The sequence below is a fragment of the Corapipo altera genome, unplaced genomic scaffold (genome assembly GCF_003945725.1).
Source record: "Corapipo altera isolate COAL_440 unplaced genomic scaffold, ASM394572v1 77b, whole genome shotgun sequence".
Taxonomy (NCBI): Eukaryota; Metazoa; Chordata; class Aves; order Passeriformes; family Pipridae; genus Corapipo; species Corapipo altera.
In genome coordinates this window covers 2,482,278-2,501,694 of record NW_020884933.1, presented here as the reverse complement: position 1 = coordinate 2,501,694, position 19,417 = coordinate 2,482,278, and the positions used below count along the sequence as shown (strand labels likewise).

Here is a 19,417-nt window from a genome sequence, read left to right as displayed (position 1 = left end):
CTCTGTGCATCCCCTGCACCCCTGGACCGAGCTCTGTGCACCCCCAGATCCAGCTCTGTGCATGCCCTGCAACCCCAGACCCAGCTCTATGCACCCCCAGATCCAGCCCTCTGCACCCCCAGATCCAGCTCTGTGCATCCCCTGCAGCCCCAGCCCCGTGCACCCCTGCCCCAGTCCTGTGCATCCCCTGCATCCCCCGACCCTGCCCTCTGCACCCCCAGCCCTGCTCTGGGCACCCCCTGTACCCCCAGATCCAGCCCCATGCACCCCCAGATCCTGCCACATGCACCCCAACACTCCCGGCCCCTGCCCTCTGCACCCCCTGCCCCGGGCACCCCTGCACCTCCAGTCCCTTTGCAACCCACAGATCAACAAAAAGACTCCACAACACAAACACACACACGTATATTAATATATTTTTATTTCTTCAGAGTCTTCACGCCCCAGTGTTTCTCTCTGCAACTAGAAAAGGCCAACACACCCCTCCCCTCCCCAGGAGACCAGGGTGAGGTTGATATTCAGTGTGTGGGATGTGAGCCAGCAGGGGCTGGGCGGCTGCTCCCCCATCTCTGGCACTGCCAGGGCTTTGTTTTGGGATTCTGCACCGAGATCCTTGTTTGGGCGAGCTTGAGGCACAGCCCTGCAGGGAATCAGTCCCCAGCAGCACATCCTGCAGCTGGGGAGCATGGGGTGTCCTTCCACAGCCAGCAATTCCTGCAAATCCAGGGGCTCAGGGTGCCCCAAAACCTTTTTGTCCCACAAACCTTCACCAACAGGCACAGGTAGAGGCCACGTGTAGGCAGCACTCAGGGAGCCAGGGCTGGGCTCTGTATCCAGAACAAACACCCAGATTCCTGCTGGGACCCCCCACGAGCTCCTGGGACCTGACCAAGGCCAAATCCAGGTACTCTGGCATTTACACTAATCCCACTTTGCTTCATGCCGAGCAATTTAATTGATTATCACAACTCTCCTGCCACTGTGTTTCAAAAGAGCTTCAGCCTGAACTAAAATAAGCTGCAAAACGTGAGAGGGACCTTGAACCAAGCAGAGGCATAAGGAGGAAACACACAGCAGTCCACATAAATAAATGTAATCTTTATTTAACCAAATATAATTTATCAGTTAAGTTGACATCTGTCAGTTATAGGAACTATAAATAATTAAGACAGTCTTTTTTTTCCTTTAATAAAAGAATAGACCAGGATTTTCATCTGCAGGCAGCTGTAGAGTAGGCATGCATTTGAGTGCAACCAGTGGGAAGAGGTTTTTCCATCAGTATTCCTCAGTTTTAAATTAGATTCTTCCCTGCCCATGCCCCAAACACACCTTTATACCATATATAACACAGGGACCCCCTGGCCCAGCAGCTCCCACCCCTCGGGGTCTCTGCACAGGAGACCACGAGTGGCAGATTGTTCCTCTTGGAGAAGTGAAGAGTGATGTGACACCTAAAAGACCAGGAGAGCTTCTCTATATACACATAAAAGCTGAAGTGTTAGTGGAAGGGAGTCTTGTATCTATTCCTCAACATCAGGCAGAGAATGTTCCAGAATTCTCCGGGCTGAGAGTTCAGCACAGCAGCGCAGCTGGGGTTTGGTTTGTGGTTGGGGTTTTTTGGGTTATTTTGGGCACAGCTTTGGCCAGATGAGATGTGTGAGAAGTCACTGGGGGGAGAGGGAGAGAGGAGGATCAGAGCTGCTCCCACATGGGACATGACACAAACTAACTTTGGTCTCGACCTGCCCCCTCAGGTGCATTGGCTCTGGTTTCTGGGAGAGGCAGGAACTGTCCCCAAGGAATCATTCCTTGCCTGAAAAGCAAAGCTGTCTCCACTTAGGCAGCGCTTTGTAGAGCTCAGGTAGGTCTGGCATTGCCCAGAGTAACAAACAGATGTCCCCACCTGGAGTTATTTCAGGTGAAGATCAGCCTTGCCAGCACCAAAACTGGGCTGCCTTCCAGAAAGCCAAAGGGAGGAGACAAGCACTGGTTTGTGTGAGAAATATGGAAGTTAAGCAAAAGGAGGAAGTGGTACCAGTAAAGGATGGTCATGTTGCAGTGGGAGGAACAGGTTTAAAGCAGAAGGCAAAGCAGACAACCCCAAAACCACGCCCAAATTTCGGGTTCTGCTCTGTCCCAACATGGCGGCCGGAGCCCTCCGGCCAGTGCCATGTGGCCAGGCTGTCAATCAAATCAGGAGCCCGCCCACACCACACCCACCGGACATCTGATTGGCTGCAGCATCAGTCACTCCGGCTTAGCGGGGCGCTGAGTGGTCAGTGAACCAGCTGCCCCGCCCAGGGGGCGTGGCCACAGCATCCAAACCCTATAAAAGAGGAGCTCGGAGGCTCTATCTTCATTCTGTGTCTTGGTTTGCCATCATGGGAGTTTGTTAGAGCTGCTCACGGGGAAATGATTCAGTTTCGAGAAGTGATTTACATCCAAATGGGAGCACTAAAGAGCCTTGAAGGCTGACAGGAGGATCATTTCAAGCACCTCAGTCACAGAGATGGACAGCTTTCCTCTCACTATGTCACTGCAGGCTGTGTGAGAGCCCTTCCAACATGGACTAAACAGGAGAAGGAAAGGAATTTCAGCCATCGATGAGCTGAGCAGCACAAAAAGCAGGAGGGGAAGAATCAGAGAAGCGAAGCCTGCACTCCCAGTGCTCAGCCAGCACTTCCAAGCTGGGCTGTCACCCCAATCCTACATTTTACACGCCTGTGCTCCAGCCCTGTCCTGAGAGCTGCACCAAGAGCCAGGGCTCCAGAAATCCAGCTGTGCCTGCTGACCTGTTTTCCACCTGGTGCCTGTGCAGAGAGAAGAATCCTGTGGCTGAAGGTGGATGTCTGTCTCTTAACAGGCACCAAAAGCCTAATGCTGACCAGCTTGAAACACCTCAGGCTCAGCTGAGAGAGGCACTGGGTGGCTTCTTCCCGGCTGCCCTGGGTCCATCAGCAGCACTCAGCAACTGAAAGAAAATCTGAACACACAAAACAGGAGCTATTTTTCCATCCACCCCTTCCTGAAAGTCAACAGCACTGAGCAGACTGCCCTGAAAATGTTGCTGTGCCCACAGCAGCACGAAGGAGAGGCTGCAAAGAGCATCCACAAGGGCTCCAGCAGATCCTCCAGTGGAGTACTGGCAGGTGGAAGGGGGATGATGGATGGGGAGAGCTCACAGCTGATGAACTCAGCTCATAGAGGCAGAACAAGCAGTGTGAGATGCTGCTGGATAGTTGGCAAAAGGGAGACTAGATCTGCCAGCAGAGACCAGCTTGCTCATGGCCAGGCTTGGGAGCTTTGCAGTCCTCAAAGCCAAGATCACTCACTTCCCTGTGGGCACACAGGACCCTTCCTCACCTTCTTCACTCATCCCTCTCCCAGAGACTCCCTCACCCTTTGGGTGCTGGGCATGGGATGGAGCTTCAGAGAGCCAACACAAGGCAGGAGATGCCCCGTGCCCTCCTCCATGAGGTTGTACTTTGCTAGAAGGTGCCAGTTCAGTAAAATAAACCTGAACTTGAGCTCCATGATTTAAAACACTTATGAAGTGAAAAAGCAGCCCTTGACCTCGAGTGAGTGGGGCAGGGTGGGCTCCTTGCACGATCTGACTGAGCAGGAACTTCACTGTAACCTTGGTTCAGACACAGCTCCTACGAAATTGCACTTGGTGATTGTCTCGTTACACTTCTTTTTTTTTTTTTGTCCTTCCTAAAACTAGAGAGATTTTTCTGTACAAACCGGGCTTGGAATATAAACCCCATAAAATTCCCATTGAAAATAATGAGAATCCAGTACTAAAGATGAAGTCTCGACAGAGAGAGACAGGGTGTGGGGAGGAAGCAAAGAAGAGTGAAGGTGGAGGAAAAGAAGCGACAAGAAATGAAAGGAGGAGGAGGAGGAGAAGTGTGGGAAGGGGGGAGCAGGGAGAGCTAATCCCCCACATCGGAGTCCCGGTCCCCGATGAGCCAGAGGATGTGAAAGCTGACAGCGAGGAGCCCTGTTCCAATGAGGTCACCCAGTGCTGTCAGGTATGGGATGGAGAAGTTGTCTGGGTCGAGGTCCCTGTTCCACATCCAGTGCACCATCCAGTCAGCGATGTAGAGCAGAATAAGAACCTGGCAGGCAGGAAGGGAAGAGCCACGTCAGCCACAGATCCCGAGCTCTGCAACCCAGAGGTCAGTTCTGCAAGTCTGGTGCTCACAGAAGCACAGCCACATCCCAAAGAATGGCGCTGGTGAGGGGTCAGAACCCCCTTCCCGAGTGCTGTGGACCTACAACTCAACTGACTGAGCAGTTCCCAGTGCAGGTGACAGGCAGTGTCCCCTGGCCCAGCCTGGGGGCTCAGTCCCCCGAGGGGCTGCACTCACCTGGAGCAGAGCAGCTGTCATGTAGAACACCACGAAGATCAGGGTGAGGGTGGTGTGGCCACCCTGCATGGAGCTGATGGTGTAGAGGAAAACCAGGTGTCCAGGCACCACCAGGAGAAAGAGCACCCGGGCAGAGCGGGAGTTCACGTCTGCAGGGGGACAGAGATGGACATCATGCTTGAGACAGGCCTGCACACACAGCTCTGCAGCTTAGCTGGGCTCTGGGGGACAAGGCAGCACAACTGTGGCCAAAGCAGAAGCAGAGGCCACCACCCTGGACCTTGCTCCCACACTGCAGATTTGGGCTGGAAGGCAGCACCCTGAACACTGAGCCAACCATCAGGATACACAAGGACTCTGCACCAAGGAAAGTTTAATTCTGTCCCCAGAGTAAAAGCTGTCTCAGAGCTCAGCTGCCACGTCCCACCTCTGACAGTGCTCAGCACAGAGCTCTCAAGAATTTACTGTGAACACTGAATTTCCTTGGATTTCTGCCTGTATGTTGTCTGGTGATCAGTGTTCTGACAGATCATCCCCACACTGGATATCTGTCCCCTCTCCTTGCTCTTAAGGGCCAGCCTTGGCCCAGAAGGCCAGGACCCTGGAAGTGTCCCTCCCTGGCAGTGTCCAAGGCCAGGCTGGATGGGGCTTGGAGCAACCTGGGCTAGTGGAAGGTGTCCCTGTCCATGGCAGGGGGTGGGACTGGATGGGTTTTAAGGTCCTTTCCAGCCCAAACTGGTCTGGGATTCTGTGCCCTAGACTGCAGGCTATCAAGCTTATCTAGGAGTGACAACCTCTGCCCACCTTCTGTGCTGGAATTTGGGCTGTGCTCTGCCCCACAGCTGCCTCCCAACAGGCCACCCTTTCCTGTACAACGTATTTCAAGGGCTGACACAGATACCTGAGCTGCAGAAAGTGCTGCAAGGGCTGGGGCACTTCCAAGGGGCCGTTTTGGAGCTCTCTCCAGGCATCCCACTCATGTGCAGGTAGGTGGAGATGCGACTGGCCTGCACTGCCACCAGGTTGCCACCCACACCTGCAGGTCAGGAGAGAGAGGAAGGAGATGTGTCAAACACTTTGAAGAGCTGTTTTCAACAACCAGCAGATCTGGAATTGCCAGGTGCTGGGATAATGTAGGGCAGTCTATTTTTGACCCAAATTCCACTTTTGCAGGAGCTCAGACAAAGCACACTGTTCTGTGGCTTCCCTTCAGGCCCCTCAGTAAAACAGATGCCATTTTATTGCTGCAGCTTGGGTTGGAAGAAATATGTGAAACAAAAATGATGAGTCAGACAGCAAAACACACACAGGAAGTTTAAAACTATTATTTTTCACATGAGGCGTAATGAAACTGTGAAACCCACTGGCACAAGAGGCACTGGCTCAGAATTAACTGCATTTCTTGGAAAAAGTAATTAAAAAAAAAAGGAGTTTCTCTGGTTCATTAGGCAGAAAGGAGGTCAAAGCTTTACACCAGAAGCAATTGGATTTCCTGACTCCCAGGTGCAAATACAAATCTCTGTGTTGCCAGGTGCCACAAGGTAAATATTTTGGAAGATGAGGGTGTCCCACCACACAGGAGGAATGAGGAAGTGAAGGGGTCCCGGGAAAGGTGTCTGTTAGGGAACAGCCTCCCAGGGCAGGCACCTTTCAGTGAAAGGCTGGCACTGGGGGGAGCCACGGTGCTGTAAAGCTTGAGTCAAAGCTCAGTGCCTCACTGGCATCCAAAAGAGATTCATTGTCCTTAACCTGCCTGAAATAAGGCACAGGGGACAACTCTACTGCTTGCCAAGAGCCTCCAAGAGTTGCAAGCCCAGCCAGGGTGGGAAGGACTCACCATTGATCACTGGTGTGAAAACAGCCATCCCAGCAAAGTTCGGATCCGAGACCGTCCTGTCCAAAATCAACCCCCCAACGCTGCAGGGGGAAGATTGAAGGGGTCAGTGCTGGAATTCTCCCGTGGAATGAGGCTGTGGGGTGGGGGGACAGGAAGCCTCCCACCTGCTGATGGCCATGGCAATGACAACGGGCTCCCAGCTGGAACAAAGCACCTCCCAGGTCGCTGAATCCTTCCTGGCAACGAAGACCCAGATGGGCAGCAGAGCCAAGAACAAGGCGCACACCAGGGGGTTCACGTAGAACTTGCTCTCTGGGGGGGAAATGTGAGAGATATCAAGGACACATCCCACTGCAGTGAGGCAGGTGCTGCTTCAGCAGAGCTCAGCGAGCCTGGCCACAGGCTGCTGGAGTTGGGGATGCCAGGAAGGGCAGGGAAACTGGGCCAGTCCAGCCTCAACTCTGCAGGACGTGGTTCTTCTTCCTCCTGGTGTACTCACAGGGGTGGGAGTTCTACTGGCAGGGGTGTCAGTACAACACTGGGGGCACAGGGCTGTGAGTACAACACTTGGGTCTGTTTATCAACATTTCCATTTCAACTGCTCTTCCATTTCAACTGCTCATTCCCACTTAGTGCTCCTGGGCAAGATCTCCCAGTGTTGCTTCACCTCTGGATGAACCTGGCTGAGTCACATCCCTGTATCCCGGCCCCAGGGAAGGAGGAGGAAGTGGAGAGTCTGCAGCTGCAGCCCTGCACTGAGGATCCCCAGCTGGTGCTGACTGCACAGCAGACGAAATCCAGACCTTCCTTCTCCCAGTGCTTCAGCCACAGACGAGCCCCTGGCATCTGGAAGGGGACAACCCCTTCCCAACCACTTTACCCATTGATAGGGTCCCTGCCAAGAGTGTCTGCAGCTCCAAGGCACTGAGAAAGTCCATCTCCTCCCCTTATCAGTCTAACTAAATCTCACTAACTGAGGGAGCTCCAGACCAGGAATCCTGCACACCCCAAGGACAGAAAGGGCAAAGGAAGAGGGTGAGATGAGCGGGAGACACAGCAGCACAGGGAAGGACCAGGCAAAGGCCTTTTGTTGCTCCTCACCCAGGTCCTTGTACAAGCCACAGCTGATTCCTGACAGCAGAGCCAGGGTGACAAGATCCCCCAGGCTGGCAGCAATCGGGGTGGCCACGTTGTCAGGGTTGATCCCCATCTTCCTGGATCCGATGATGACCCCAATCATAATCATTCCTAGAGGCAAAAAGAGGAAAAAGAGCAGGATGAAGCCAAAGGAAGCCAAGCATTTTTAGGCAGAGGCGCACAGAGGGGGTTCAGCATCTCTCTCTCACCCAGAAAAAGGGAAGCAACGAAGGCAGTGGCCACACTGCTGGCACAGAGCAGGACAGCATGGTACAGGCTGAAGTGCCCATCTGGGATCCACCCGAACACCACGGCGGCGATGGAGGCCAGGAAGCCAACCACGGTGGCCTGAACCTGGAAATGGAGGCCAGAGGGTTACCAGGAGAGCAAACAGTCCCAGGGTGAGGGAGGAGGTTGCTCAGAGAAGCTGTGGCTGCCCCAGCCCTGCAAGTGTCCAAGGCCAGGCTGGACGGGGCTTGGAGCAACCTGGGCTAGTGGAAGGTGCCCCTGCCCGTGGCAGGGGGTGGAATGGGATGATCTTTAATGCTCCTCCCAACCCAAACCATCCTGGGATTCTCTTCTGTGATTCTAAGAGAGAGAAGCACCACCCAGGGTCCCATGTCAGGTGGATTAGAATCCAGCAGGGAAACACCAAGTCTAACCTGTAGGGCAAACATGACTAGGGGACAAAAAGGTGCCACTTCCCTCCCCTTTAGATGCAGAATATTGACAGTCAGCAGCAAACCCAGGTATTTAAACCTTCTGCATTTGCCAGAGTTGAGCTTGCACCAGCTACCAATATTCCACTTCCTTCTCCTTTCCCTTTTTCTTACCAGTAGCAGAGCCATGTTTCCTGTTATCATCTTCCAGAACTCTTTGGGTGTGTCCATTTGGCCAATATTAGCCTGCAAGAGGACATGGAATATCATTAAAGACTGACAGCACTTTGCACATTCCAACAGTGAAATTCCTGCCTTCCAGCTCTGCAGAGGTGTGTTTGCAGGTGTGAGGGGCACAGGCTGTGACTGTCCCTTGGGCTGTGCACCCTGGGTAACTACAGCACCTCTTCCAGCTGCTACTCTGGATTTACCTGATGGAAATCTTGCAAAAGCACCAAGATCCCCCCCTGTCCCTTTGCAGTCACACACTGCTGCTCACTGACCCACCACAGTTCTGATCCAGCCAAACCTGGCTCAGGCCCAGCTGGGTCATGCTGCCCCTCAGGTCAGCCAGGCAGGAGGGAAGCAGGGGTGCCAGGTCAGCTGTGTGCCCCTGCTCCGACACGGAGCGAGGCCAGAGCAGCACGTGGGCAGAGGAAGCTGGCAGCAAAAACCCCTGTTTCGGGTAAAAGCTGAGTAAACAAGGCCAGTGCCACGTGGGGATGGACTGGCAGGAAGCAGCCGTGGCACAGGGGTCACCTGGCACCGCTGCAGCTGCGGGAGATGCTGATCAGGATAACCAGGAGAGACAGAAAGTTGCTTTAATTCCCTGGAGTGCGATCCAGAATAGCCCAGTGGAGTGGCTGCTGTCGGCTGGTCACTGCAGGGCACGAGCTCTGCTCTTCCCTACCACCTCCTGGGGCTTTTTATGGAAGAATGGAGAAGCAGGGCACATAAACTTATGCCTAATTTGTATTATTAGAAGCTGACGAAGATGAAGCAAGGGAGAGGCTCCAATGTGCGTTGGAGCTGTTGGCTGACAGCACCAAACTCAAAACTTCTGCACAACAAGGCAGCAGCAATTTCCTCCTCTCAGGTTTCCTTGCTGGCCTCCAGCAAAGGAAAACAAAGCAAGAAAACCAGGAGTCAAGGATCCACTAATCCCTCTGCTCTCCTTGCTGCATGTGCTTGAGAGCTGCCAGCTCAGTTCAACCAGCACTGAGATGCCCCCAGCTCTGGAGTGAATTATTCTGGGCAGTTTAGTGGAGAGGAGGAAGGAATGGGGGAAAACCAACAAAAAGTTGTCTGGAGTAGCACATCCAGCAAAGGAATTTGAGCTCCATATGAAGCCTGACCTTAAAATTCCAGCCACATGGCAATTAGGCTGGGATTAACATAACCTAGCTGTAGTCACTGCCAAGAGGATTTAAATCCTTTAACTAATGGGAGAGTTTTGCTTCTTAATTGTGAAAGGAATGTCTGAGGTGCCTTAATGCAGCACTAATTAGAAACCCACAGTCTGAGAAACCACTCTGGGCTGCTTTCCTGTGGAGAGAGCACGGGATCCACCCCGGGAAGCTCCAGTCAGAGGGGAGCTCCCCCCACATGCCTGAACGTGGGACCCCCCCCGCCGAGGGATGAGCAGGGCAAGGGGAAAAAGGAAAGCCCAAGAGACTGTCCTGTCCCACCATGCACAGACACAAGGAGGCTGGACTTGATGATCTCTGGAGGTCTTTTACAACCCTAATGATTCTGTGATTCCATGATTTTAAGGAGGCAGAGAGCAAGGCTCTGGAATCCATGTGGAGGCAGCCAGGGCAAAGGGAGGCAGAGGCCAGAGGCTGCCTGTTGGCCCACAAGGCTGATGCCATGAGGCACCAGGAGACCAAGCTGGTGGGTGCTCTCTGTGCTGGTGTCCTCGTGACCCTCCTGCAGCCACCAGAGCAGATGGGGCAAAGTTTTGCATTGCTGACTGTCCACATTTTTGGTTCTCTGCCAAGCCTTCCCCAACACTGCTCTGTGCCAGCCCCAGGAGGGAAGAGGACACACAAGTGCCACTCTGCCTTTGTCCCAGGAGAGCCAAGCACTCACCCTGACCAGCCCATGCTCAGAAAGTGCAAGCTGGACAAGGCCAAGAGGGACAAGGGCCTGTGTCTGGGACAGCAAGGATCCTGTCAGGATCTGAACAATGGAGAATGAATAAAACAAAGGGATTTGTTTCCCAGAACGAAGGGGCAAACAAAGCTCAGGCTCTGTCCCTGCAGGCCCTGGCTCTGGAGCACAGCTGGGCCAGGGGCAATGTGGGGCCTCCCAGCAGCTTTGCCCTCCCCACAGTGCCTGGGGAGAGGAGCCCAGCCCCGAGGGGAAGCAGCCCCAGCCCAGCTTTTGCCAGGCAGTGCTGGCACAGCCATTCCCAGGGCAGCTCAGGGCCCTGCTCCTTCAGGGAACAAAGGGCAAGGGCTGCATCCAAGAAGGAGGTGGCCCCATGGTCAGCAGGAATCATCAGGCCAAGCCAAGGGCTAGTCCAGGGAAATGCTGTTTGCCTTCCTGCTCCCCAGGGGGAACCTCAGACCCTGCAGAACACGATGCTCATGTGCCACTGGCTCAGGGGATGGGAGCAGCTTCCTCAGGATTCACACAAGGAGCTGCTGCAAGGGGGACAGGGGGCTGTGGTGAGCTGAGCAGCCCAAAATGTTGGCTCTGGAATGCACCAAAAACCTTGGGCCTCAGAGGCCAACAAGAGCTACTGAGGAGCAAAGAGTCACAGCTGGAATCTCCCCATTGCTCCAGATGGAAGAAGGAAGGAGCTGGGAGAGCAGATCCAGAGGGTCCTATTCCACTCTGCTGTGCCTTCTCCTGCAGCAAGGAGGAGGGGAGGGCTGAGGGGAAGGGAACATGCCAAGAAGGGGGTTGCTGCTGCCACCCAGGCAGACAGTTCTCCATCCCTGCATCTCAGTGAGCACTTCCCAAGCAGCTCTCTCGAGCCAAGGTACATCAGCACTGCCAAAGCCAAGGCCAGGCTGGCTGCTGCAAGGACTCTCTCCTTGGCACAGAGGAGCCAGAAGCTTGGCAGCAGGCAGCCAACACCTTCTAGATGTAAAATTCCAAGCTCCCATCACGGGGAACACAGGGACATCAGGCAGTCACTTGCTGTCATGCTCAAGCAGAAGATGCCTTGCAGCAGGAAGGAGCGTTATTGTCCCTGTCAGGAGAGGGTGTTGGTCTCTCTCCAGCAGCTCCAGAGACAAGAGTGCTGTGTTGGAGGGACATTTAAACACAAAGCAATTCATTTACAGCTGGACTGCCACAGTGCTCCCAGGAGCTCACAAGAGCCTGCCCCATCCCTCACAGGGAGCTCAGTGTTCCACAGGAACCCGACTGAATTGGAGCAGGAGATCTCCATCACTTCAAGAGCCTGTCAATCCCCCTGCAAGCTCTCAGTGCAAGGTCCCCTCTGCTTTGCTGTACAGTTCTCCCCAGGCACTCTCCTCCCCACCCTGGCTCCTTCCAGCCTGCTCTGATAACATTCCTGCACCAGCTTCCCTCGTGGAAAAAACTGGATCCAAGCACTCCAAAGCCATCTCTCACCGTGCCCTCAGGCCCCTGAGCAGCCAGCACAAGGAAGTGAACTGTCAGCAGAGCTTAAGGACCATTAAACCTTCAAATCCCATCAGCCCAGTGGGATGGAAACACCTTCCCAGCAGGCTGAACTCCAGGTTCTGGTGTCTGCGGTCACTGACACAGAGATTTTTCCTTCCCACCTCTTCCCAAACCCGGCATCCTGCTCCCCCCCTGAGCTCCCTGGATACTCACAGCAGTGGACAGGCGGGATGCCAGAGTCATCTCCAGGTTCCCCTTCAGGCCCAGCAGTGCAGGTACTAAGATAAACAAACTGGTCACGTTTTTGAAGACGTCCCAGTGCTGCAGGATTAAAACACAGACAGACCGTCAGATCTCGGCATGGCTGATCCAAACCCTTGCTCTGAGTGGCACTGGGTGGCACTTCCTCATCACCTTTGACACCTGGCAGTGCCCCCAGCAGCCATCCCAGTCCCCTCCCTGCTGCCACACGTGGAATTTTGCAGTGGTTTTACCATTTCTGACGTTTGTGTAGCAGGCACCACGTTTTCCCGCTGAGTTTAAAAACCAGCTCCGAGCTGGCAATTTTCAGTGAGAAATCCCCCAAAAATTCCCCAACTGACAAAATGTTTACACACAGAGAGGCCAAAATAGGGAAAGAGGAAGAGGCTTTGCCCAATATTTGCAATTTTTGGCAGAATCTGAAGCTTGGTCAGTCTTGGCTGAGAGCCATTCCTACGTGTGTGTCTCACAAATACATTTTGGAGCAAAGAATTGCTGCTCCCTGATCCAAAATCCAGCCCACTGTGGCCACCTTTTCCTGGTACTTCACCTGGCACCTACATTCCAGGTATTTCCTAACTCTTCTGGCTCTCTAGTCAAGTCACCTCCCCTGGGATGAGGGAGGGAGGCAGCCACGGTTATTTAGGAAAAAACAAAGGGTAATTGCAGGGTAAGCAGCCTTATAGAAGAGCAGCTGGCTTGCAGGAAAACACAAAACCACTCCAAAAAACCTCACAATTGCATTTAAAAAACCCCTCAGGCCTAACTGCCCCTTTCTGTATTGTCATGGATGTGTTGCAAGAAGGCCCTGTGTCCAAAATAACTCCTGCTTCCCACACTGCCTGGCTGCCAAACTCCTTAAAGGCCACTGGAATCACACTCCCAGCAGCTGGTGCTGTGCTGGGCACGTTAAACATCACAGCTCTGCAGCTTTACCTATCAATGGTACCTGCAAAAGTTACCTGGGAGAGGCTCCACCTCTTCCCAGAGCTTTCCTTGGCAGTGTCAGACTGCCAGGCTCAGCAGGGACATGCATTTCTTTCTAGGACAAGGAAGACTGTGGGCCAACACCTTAGAGCAAATATAAGTCACTCTCTCTGGGTGACTAATACCTTCCTCTGGGGAAGGGTTTCAGTCATTTTTGTTTATTTTTCCATCCCTCACCACTAAGCCAACAAGTTCCAGTTTCCTGTAGGTCCTTTGCAATACCACACTCGAGCTGCACTCACTTGAAAAACCATCAGAGAGAGAAAAGTGCTTGAGAGGGATGAGCTGGGAGCACTTTTCCTCAAAGGCAAAAAGTGTTTTCCAGTCAGTAAAAATTCCCTTAAAGCTTCTGAGGGCTTGGTAAGACAAGGTGAGGGTGGGGAGGCCCTGCAAAGGTTGCCCAGAGAAGCTGTGGCTGCCCCATCCCTGGAAGTGTCCAAGGCCAGGCTGGATAAACTTGGAGCAACCTGGGCTAGTGGAAGGTGTCCCTGCCCATGGAGGGGGTGGGATGGGATGAGCTTTAGGGTTCCTTCAACCCAAACCATTCTGGGATGCTCTGACAAGCTGACCACACACTGCAGCTCCCAGGGACGTGGATAAAAGCTGCTCAGCTATTTCAGGCACAACCACAACCCTCTGTCTGCTCCTGAGGATCCCAGTCTCCAGGAGAAGACACCATCCCTGGAGGTGTCCAAGGAACGACTGGACGTGGCACTCGGTGACACGGTGGGGATTGGTCACAGGATGGACTTGGTGACCTTGGAGGGATTTTTCAACCTCAGTGACTCTGTGACTGTGATTTCAGTGCTCACTGCTGAGCAGAGCAGCAGAGCACAGACTCACACACTCCATCCAGCCCAGCCTCACGTCAGGCTGTGCTTCCTTTAAGACACATCCAGGCGAGCTCAGCTCTCCCCACTCTATTTTTAGCAGCCACTGTGATTATTTTGCTGGGTGTTCCACGGGTGAATCCTCTGCTACAACTTCCCTCAGCAGCATCCAGGACTCAATCAGCGAACACCACGCTCCCACTTCCCAGCAGGACGAGCTGGGTGTCACCAGAACCACTTAATGAGAGGAACATCGTCATTAGTCAGACCACGGGCTGGAGTGCAAAAGTTTCCTGGCTCCAGAGATCACAGAGGCAGGATCAGGCAAGAGCCAGCACCAGTTCAAACCCTCCCTCACCTTGTCCCAACCCTGGCTTTGTAAATTAACCTTTAAGGGGGAAGCTGCACTGCAAACTGGTGCCAGAGGCAGCTCCCTGAGCAAGACGGGGCTGTTCGTGGAGAAAGGAATAAAAACCATCTTTGGGGGAGGAAAACAAGGAGATTTCTGCAGACCTCAGCAGCTTGCTCACTGCAAAGAGCAGGACCCATGGGCTCCTGCCAACTTTCTTAATATAAGATGTTATACAACGCTGGGCTACAGGCATTTCCTACAGCTCCAAGGCCTCCAGGGCTCCTGCAGGGAACAAAGATCCCTGTGGAGACACGTGCCCATGATGTGGCTCCATGGGGAGAACCAGGGCCAGGCTGTTTTGGGGAGGACAACAAAATGGGAAAGAGAAGAGGAGATAAGACTTTAAGTTCAGGACATTGAGATGATAAAATCCCTTTCTGCCTGTAGCAGCCCCTCTGAGAAGTGCAGAAATCAGCTGTTTTCAGGGAAGGATCCTGCAGCATCATCCAGTCTGCTCCATGCAAAGGGGAAGTGGGGAGTGAGGGGGCTCTGGCTGCCTTCCAGGGCTGTGGGAGAGAATTACAGGCAGAGGCACCTCACACCCAGCACCTCCTCCCTGCCCTCTGCAGAGGGGGAGCACAGGGGCTGTAAGACATGTGACATACACACAGTCTGGGTTTCACTTATTTCAGCTTCATTTTCTACTGAGCCACGGCCCCTCTGAACACAGATCTACCCAGACACAGCAGATCCTGGTGTCTGCTGGGCAGCACTGGAGGGGTCAGACCAGACAGGTCTGGAGGGTCTGGATGAAACACCAACCCCCAGGGGCTGTTTTGCAGCTCCCTCCAGTCCCGCTGCCTTTTGGGAGCTCTGCACCTCCAGGAAGATATTCCCGGGGGGATCAGCTGCCCCTCAGCTGTGTCATTTCAGTCCCTGGGTGTGAAGTGAAGGCTCACAGCTCACGAGGAAGAGCTGGTTTTGCTCAGATGGCAGCAGGGTGGTGATTCACGGCTCAGGGGAGGGGCTGCTGCAGGTCGGAGCTGCGACTGCTTCGGTGCAGCTGCTTCTCCCGGCATTCTCCCTCCAAAATGCCACGGAATGGGCAGCCCTAACGGGAATGCAGGGCTGGCAGTCCCTGACACCCACCCTGGAGGGATGGTAACACCAGAGGGGGTGAGGCAGGGGAAAGGAGCAGACTCCCTCATCCATATGAAATCCTGTCCATCCAAAGGACCTCGAGGGAGCTGATAAGTCTGGGAAGCAACAACAGGGGCTCTGATGGGAAAGGGGACTGTGCCAACAGTCCTGCACTGTACACAAAAACCAGCCAGGGCACTCACATGTACCTGGCCTGGAGTCTCTGCGATCCCAGAGGGAGCAGAGGCAAATCCTCCTCCTGAGAGGCACATTCCCGGGGCCACGTTAATGGGACAGCATGGCCAAAGGCCAGGGCTGCTTGTTTTCACAGTGGGGAGACCAATTACAGCTGGCTGATTAGTCCAGTCCTCCAAAACACAGGACATGGAGTGCATGGAGCCCCCAGCCAGCACCAACCACGGCTGCATCCAAAGCCATGGGACTCCAGTGACCCACTCCACATGCTTCCTCCTTTCATCCAAGGCTTTGAGCCTTTGGAAGCCAGTTATCAGGATCAGCTCCCCAAGCCAAGAGGCTTCCCATCCCCCTTTCCCACCCTATGGCTCATTTAATCCCAAGGCTAAAGGGAGTTAGAGCTGTTGGCAGGAAAAGCTGCACGGCCACACGCTGAGCTGCTTGTGGGACACGGGAATTACAGAGTTTTATTTCTAATGGCCATAAAAAAGAAAGGCAGGAGAACACAGGGCTCAGCTGCAGTATCCCAGCCCTGCCCACTCCTCCCCAGCCAGAAGGGCTGCTCCTTCTCCAGGAAAAACTTTAGGTTGGGTTCAAATCCCTGGCTCTGGGGGACTTCCAGAAGAGCCACGCAGGAGTTTACAGGGACCTTTGCAGAGGGAAACACGCTTGAAAGGTCTTTCTTTTTAAGAAAATGATTCCAGTAAATCTCTCTCTCTCCCAGATTAATTTAGCACATCCAGCTTTTCCTGTTTTGAGTCACTTCACAGCTCTCTCAACGGCCAAGAGAGCCCGTAAGGATGACCAGAGTGCAAAGGCACGCAGGGAAATTGCTGTTACGGGCAGGACACCATGAGAAGTGTCTGCTTGACCACCCACAAGTCCAAAAAAACCCTCTGACTGACTTACCCTGGCACAGGGTAACACCCTGGGCTGACACTCGAGCCCTTCTCTGCCAACACTCGAGGGCTTGTTTACCTCACTTGAGCAAAGAGAGGAGCTTCAAGCAGAGCATTTTTGGTTGACCACAGCCCCAAAATGGCTGCCTCCCCCATCCAAAGAGTCTCATAAACCTCCACTGCACAGATGAGCGAGTTCTGAGCCTCAGTCACCGCTTTGGGCTGGGCATCAGACAGCTCTGCCCAGCCTGTCTTTCAGGCAGAGGAGAAGAGGTGAAGCAACTCCTCTGCTGCCAGACACACATGCTTGGAAAACGTGTTATAGACCAGTGCAGGAGCCACAGCTTCCAAAGGCACCATTCCCACATAAAAACACAAACAAGCTGCCAGGCTGTCGGGTTCCCACAGCATCACCTGCCAAGGTAACACGTTGGTTTTCATCCAGAGCTCACTGCCAGCTCTCTGGCAGGCCTTTCCTAAGGATCACCTCCACACACCTCCCAGGAGGAACCACTCCTTTAGCCCTGTCACCTCTGGCCACGTCAGGAGCACGAGGAGGAGGTGAAGGGGCCACGTGGCCTTCAAGCTTTGGACTGAGCCCCCACACAGGTGTCCAGCACACGCTGTGGCAGGAGAATCATTAACCTGGTGGCACGAGCCTGGTGTGCTGGGACAGCACAGCAAACACCCAAGATGGAAAAGGGACACAAGTGGAACCAGTGACTGGGGCTGAGATGTCCCCAGCCACCAGCAGGGAAGGGCTTCATTTCGAGCTGTGATGCAGGGTGGTCTCAGGTGCCACACTGTGCCAGTTGTGACCTCCTCCTCTGAGCCACAGCTGTGCAGGGGTGACCTCGGCCTCTCCTTCCCTCATTCCACACATCACCAAGGTCTCCCTGTCTCCCCTTCCCCAGCCAAAACAACTGGTCTCCTTCTATCCCTGTTGCCATCTGCTGAACTAGCCTTGGCATTCCAGTCCCTCCTGGCTTGACAGGATTCAGAGCCCAGTGCCATGCCAGGGAAGCATCAATCCTACCTGCACAATGTCCAGCACCATTCCAGCAGCAACTGTCCCAAAGCCTGCCAGGAGGAACGGGAAGAGGACTTGCAGCCCAATGGAAAAGGAGGTCTCCTTGAGGGGCGAGGCCGGCTCAGGACTCTGGTGTGTGCTGGTGTCATCGCTTTCATTGCTCTGGCTGCCATTTTCCAGCAGGGCATCGTCTTCTCGCACCCCTTTGGCGTTGGCACGGGACTCCAGCACCACTGCTTCTACTGCAGCAGGTCCCAGGAAATCTGAGGGCTCCACCAGCTGCCCCTGGTCCAGACTGGTGAGATGGTCCACAGGCACAGCCCCGTTGGCCTGGTGGGTCTCCTTCTTCTCAGGCTTGGCAGACATGCTGTTCAGAGGCTATCCTGACCCTTGGCTTGGTGGGCCTACAGCCAGCAGCTGTTCCAGAAGAGATCTTCTGCCAGGAACTTACACAAATGGCCTTTCCGGCATCTAGGAGCGACCTCTCCTATCCCTGCTCGCCTGCCTTGGAGTGCAGAGCCTGCTCCTGCAGCAGAGATCCCCATCAAGCAAAGTCCAGGAACGGGGGACACCAACCACTGAGAGAGCAGGAACTGGGAACGATGGCCAGTTTAATTCCCTCTGGTTCTCCTCTCCAGTGCTGTGTCCTACAGCAGCCTCCAAGGCAGGATCCAAGCTTTCCTTCTTTGACGTGTGACACTTCAGTGCATCTTTTTCCAGGTTTTCTTCCTGCAGCACAGCTGCTGTGATGGGGCACCCAAGGCAAAGAGAAAACCTGGCTTGTAGAGATGATCCAGCCTGGAAAAGCTCTTTTTGCTACCTTCTGTTGCTTTTCCCAGTAGCACTGTGCCCCTGCAGAATTCCAGCCTGAAGTCTCCTGTGGGTTTTTTTTGCTCTGTTTCAGCCTGGCTTTTGCTCTCTGCCAGCAATCCCAGCAAGCTCCAAGTGTCTGTCGTCCTCCTCTTCCAGGAGAATTTCTCACCCAACAGCACGAGGCAACCACAGCTCTTATTTAGAGCAACAGCAGGTCCCCAGTTAAGGTCGCTCGCTGAGCTGGGCAGGCTGCAGGGTGGGCTCTGGCATTCGGACAGCCCTGGATTTGACGCGGCTTTCCAAGAACTCGCCTTTCACCTGAAACACAGGGGAGGAAAACAGATATTCTGTTGGATTCCACGGCAGCACAAGAAGCCTCCTTCACTTCTATGTCGAAGGCTCAGACTTTAACGCACCCCGGACTATCCCCTCGGCTCTTCTTCCCCTCTCAGGGGACAGAGGGACCCTCGAGCCGCAGGACGCCCGGGGCCCCCGCCCGCCGGTGCCGCAGCGCCCGCAGAGCCGCGTCGCGGGGGGAGCGGGACCGGCGCTCCCGGGAGCGGCCGCGGCGGGGACACCGCGGGGATGCGCTGCCCCGAGCGGAGCGGAGCTGCCGCGGCCGGTCCCGCGCCGTGTGCCCGCGGTGCCGCCGCTCCCTCAGCGCTCCCTCACGGCTCCCGCACCGCTCCCTCAGCGCTCCGCTCGCTGCTCTCAGCGCTCCCTCCGTCTCGGCTCCCTCACCTCCCTCACCTCCCTCACCTCCCTCAGCGCTCCCCCGGCCGCTCTCCCCGCTCTGCCCCGCCGGGCCCGGCGCGCGCCGCCCTGACATCACCCCCCGCCAATGGCGGCCCTGCCCAGCGCGCCGCGCCGCGCTCCTATTGGCTGCGGGCGCGTGGCGTCACTCCAGGCCCCGCCCCCTGCGCGGACCGTGGCGGGGAGGAGGGAGAGGCCACGCCCAGCACCACGAAGGGGGCGTGGCCTGAGGTCACGTGGGGGAGAGTCCGCGTGGAGCGGGGGGAGCGATCCCTGTGTGTCCGTCCGTCTGTCCATCCCTCTGTCCCTCCATCCACCCACCCATCCATCTGTCCATCCATCCGTCCATCCACCCACCCATCCATCCATCCATCCCTCTATCCATCCATCCATCCATCCCTTTGTCCCTCCGTCCGTCCATCCACCCACCCATCCATCTGTCCATCCATCCCTCTATCCATCCATCCATCCATCCATCCCTTTGTCCCTCCATCCACCCATCCGTCTGTCCATCCATCCCTCTATCCATCCATCCACCCATCCATCCACCC

General features: G+C 54.8%; 1 protein-coding gene across 3 annotated transcripts; it reads right to left on the bottom strand.

Moving 5' to 3' along the window:
- Positions 1-3,181: 3,181 nt before the first annotated feature.
- On the bottom strand, positions 3,182-18,910 carry SLC41A1 (solute carrier family 41 member 1). 3 transcript variants are annotated; one of them, XM_027659747.1, is made up of 11 exons: positions 18,873-18,910; positions 17,307-18,431; positions 11,820-11,927; positions 8,181-8,252; positions 7,557-7,701; positions 7,312-7,458; positions 6,375-6,522; positions 6,211-6,290; positions 5,275-5,409; positions 4,374-4,522; positions 3,182-4,121 (listed from the first exon to the last, which is right to left on the bottom strand). In XM_027659747.1, exons 2-11 carry the CDS (start codon positions 17,664-17,666, stop codon positions 3,936-3,938), a joined length of 1,530 nt encoding a protein of 509 aa, XP_027515548.1. In that variant the 5' UTR covers positions 17,667-18,431; positions 18,873-18,910; the 3' UTR covers positions 3,182-3,935. The 3 variants fall into 3 exon arrangements, with proteins under 3 accessions (XP_027515548.1, XP_027515549.1, XP_027515550.1); XM_027659748.1 differs by having other exon boundaries at positions 18,864-18,883; XM_027659749.1 differs by lacking the exon at positions 18,873-18,910 and adding an exon at positions 18,530-18,549.
- Positions 18,911-19,417: the final 507 nt, after the last annotated feature.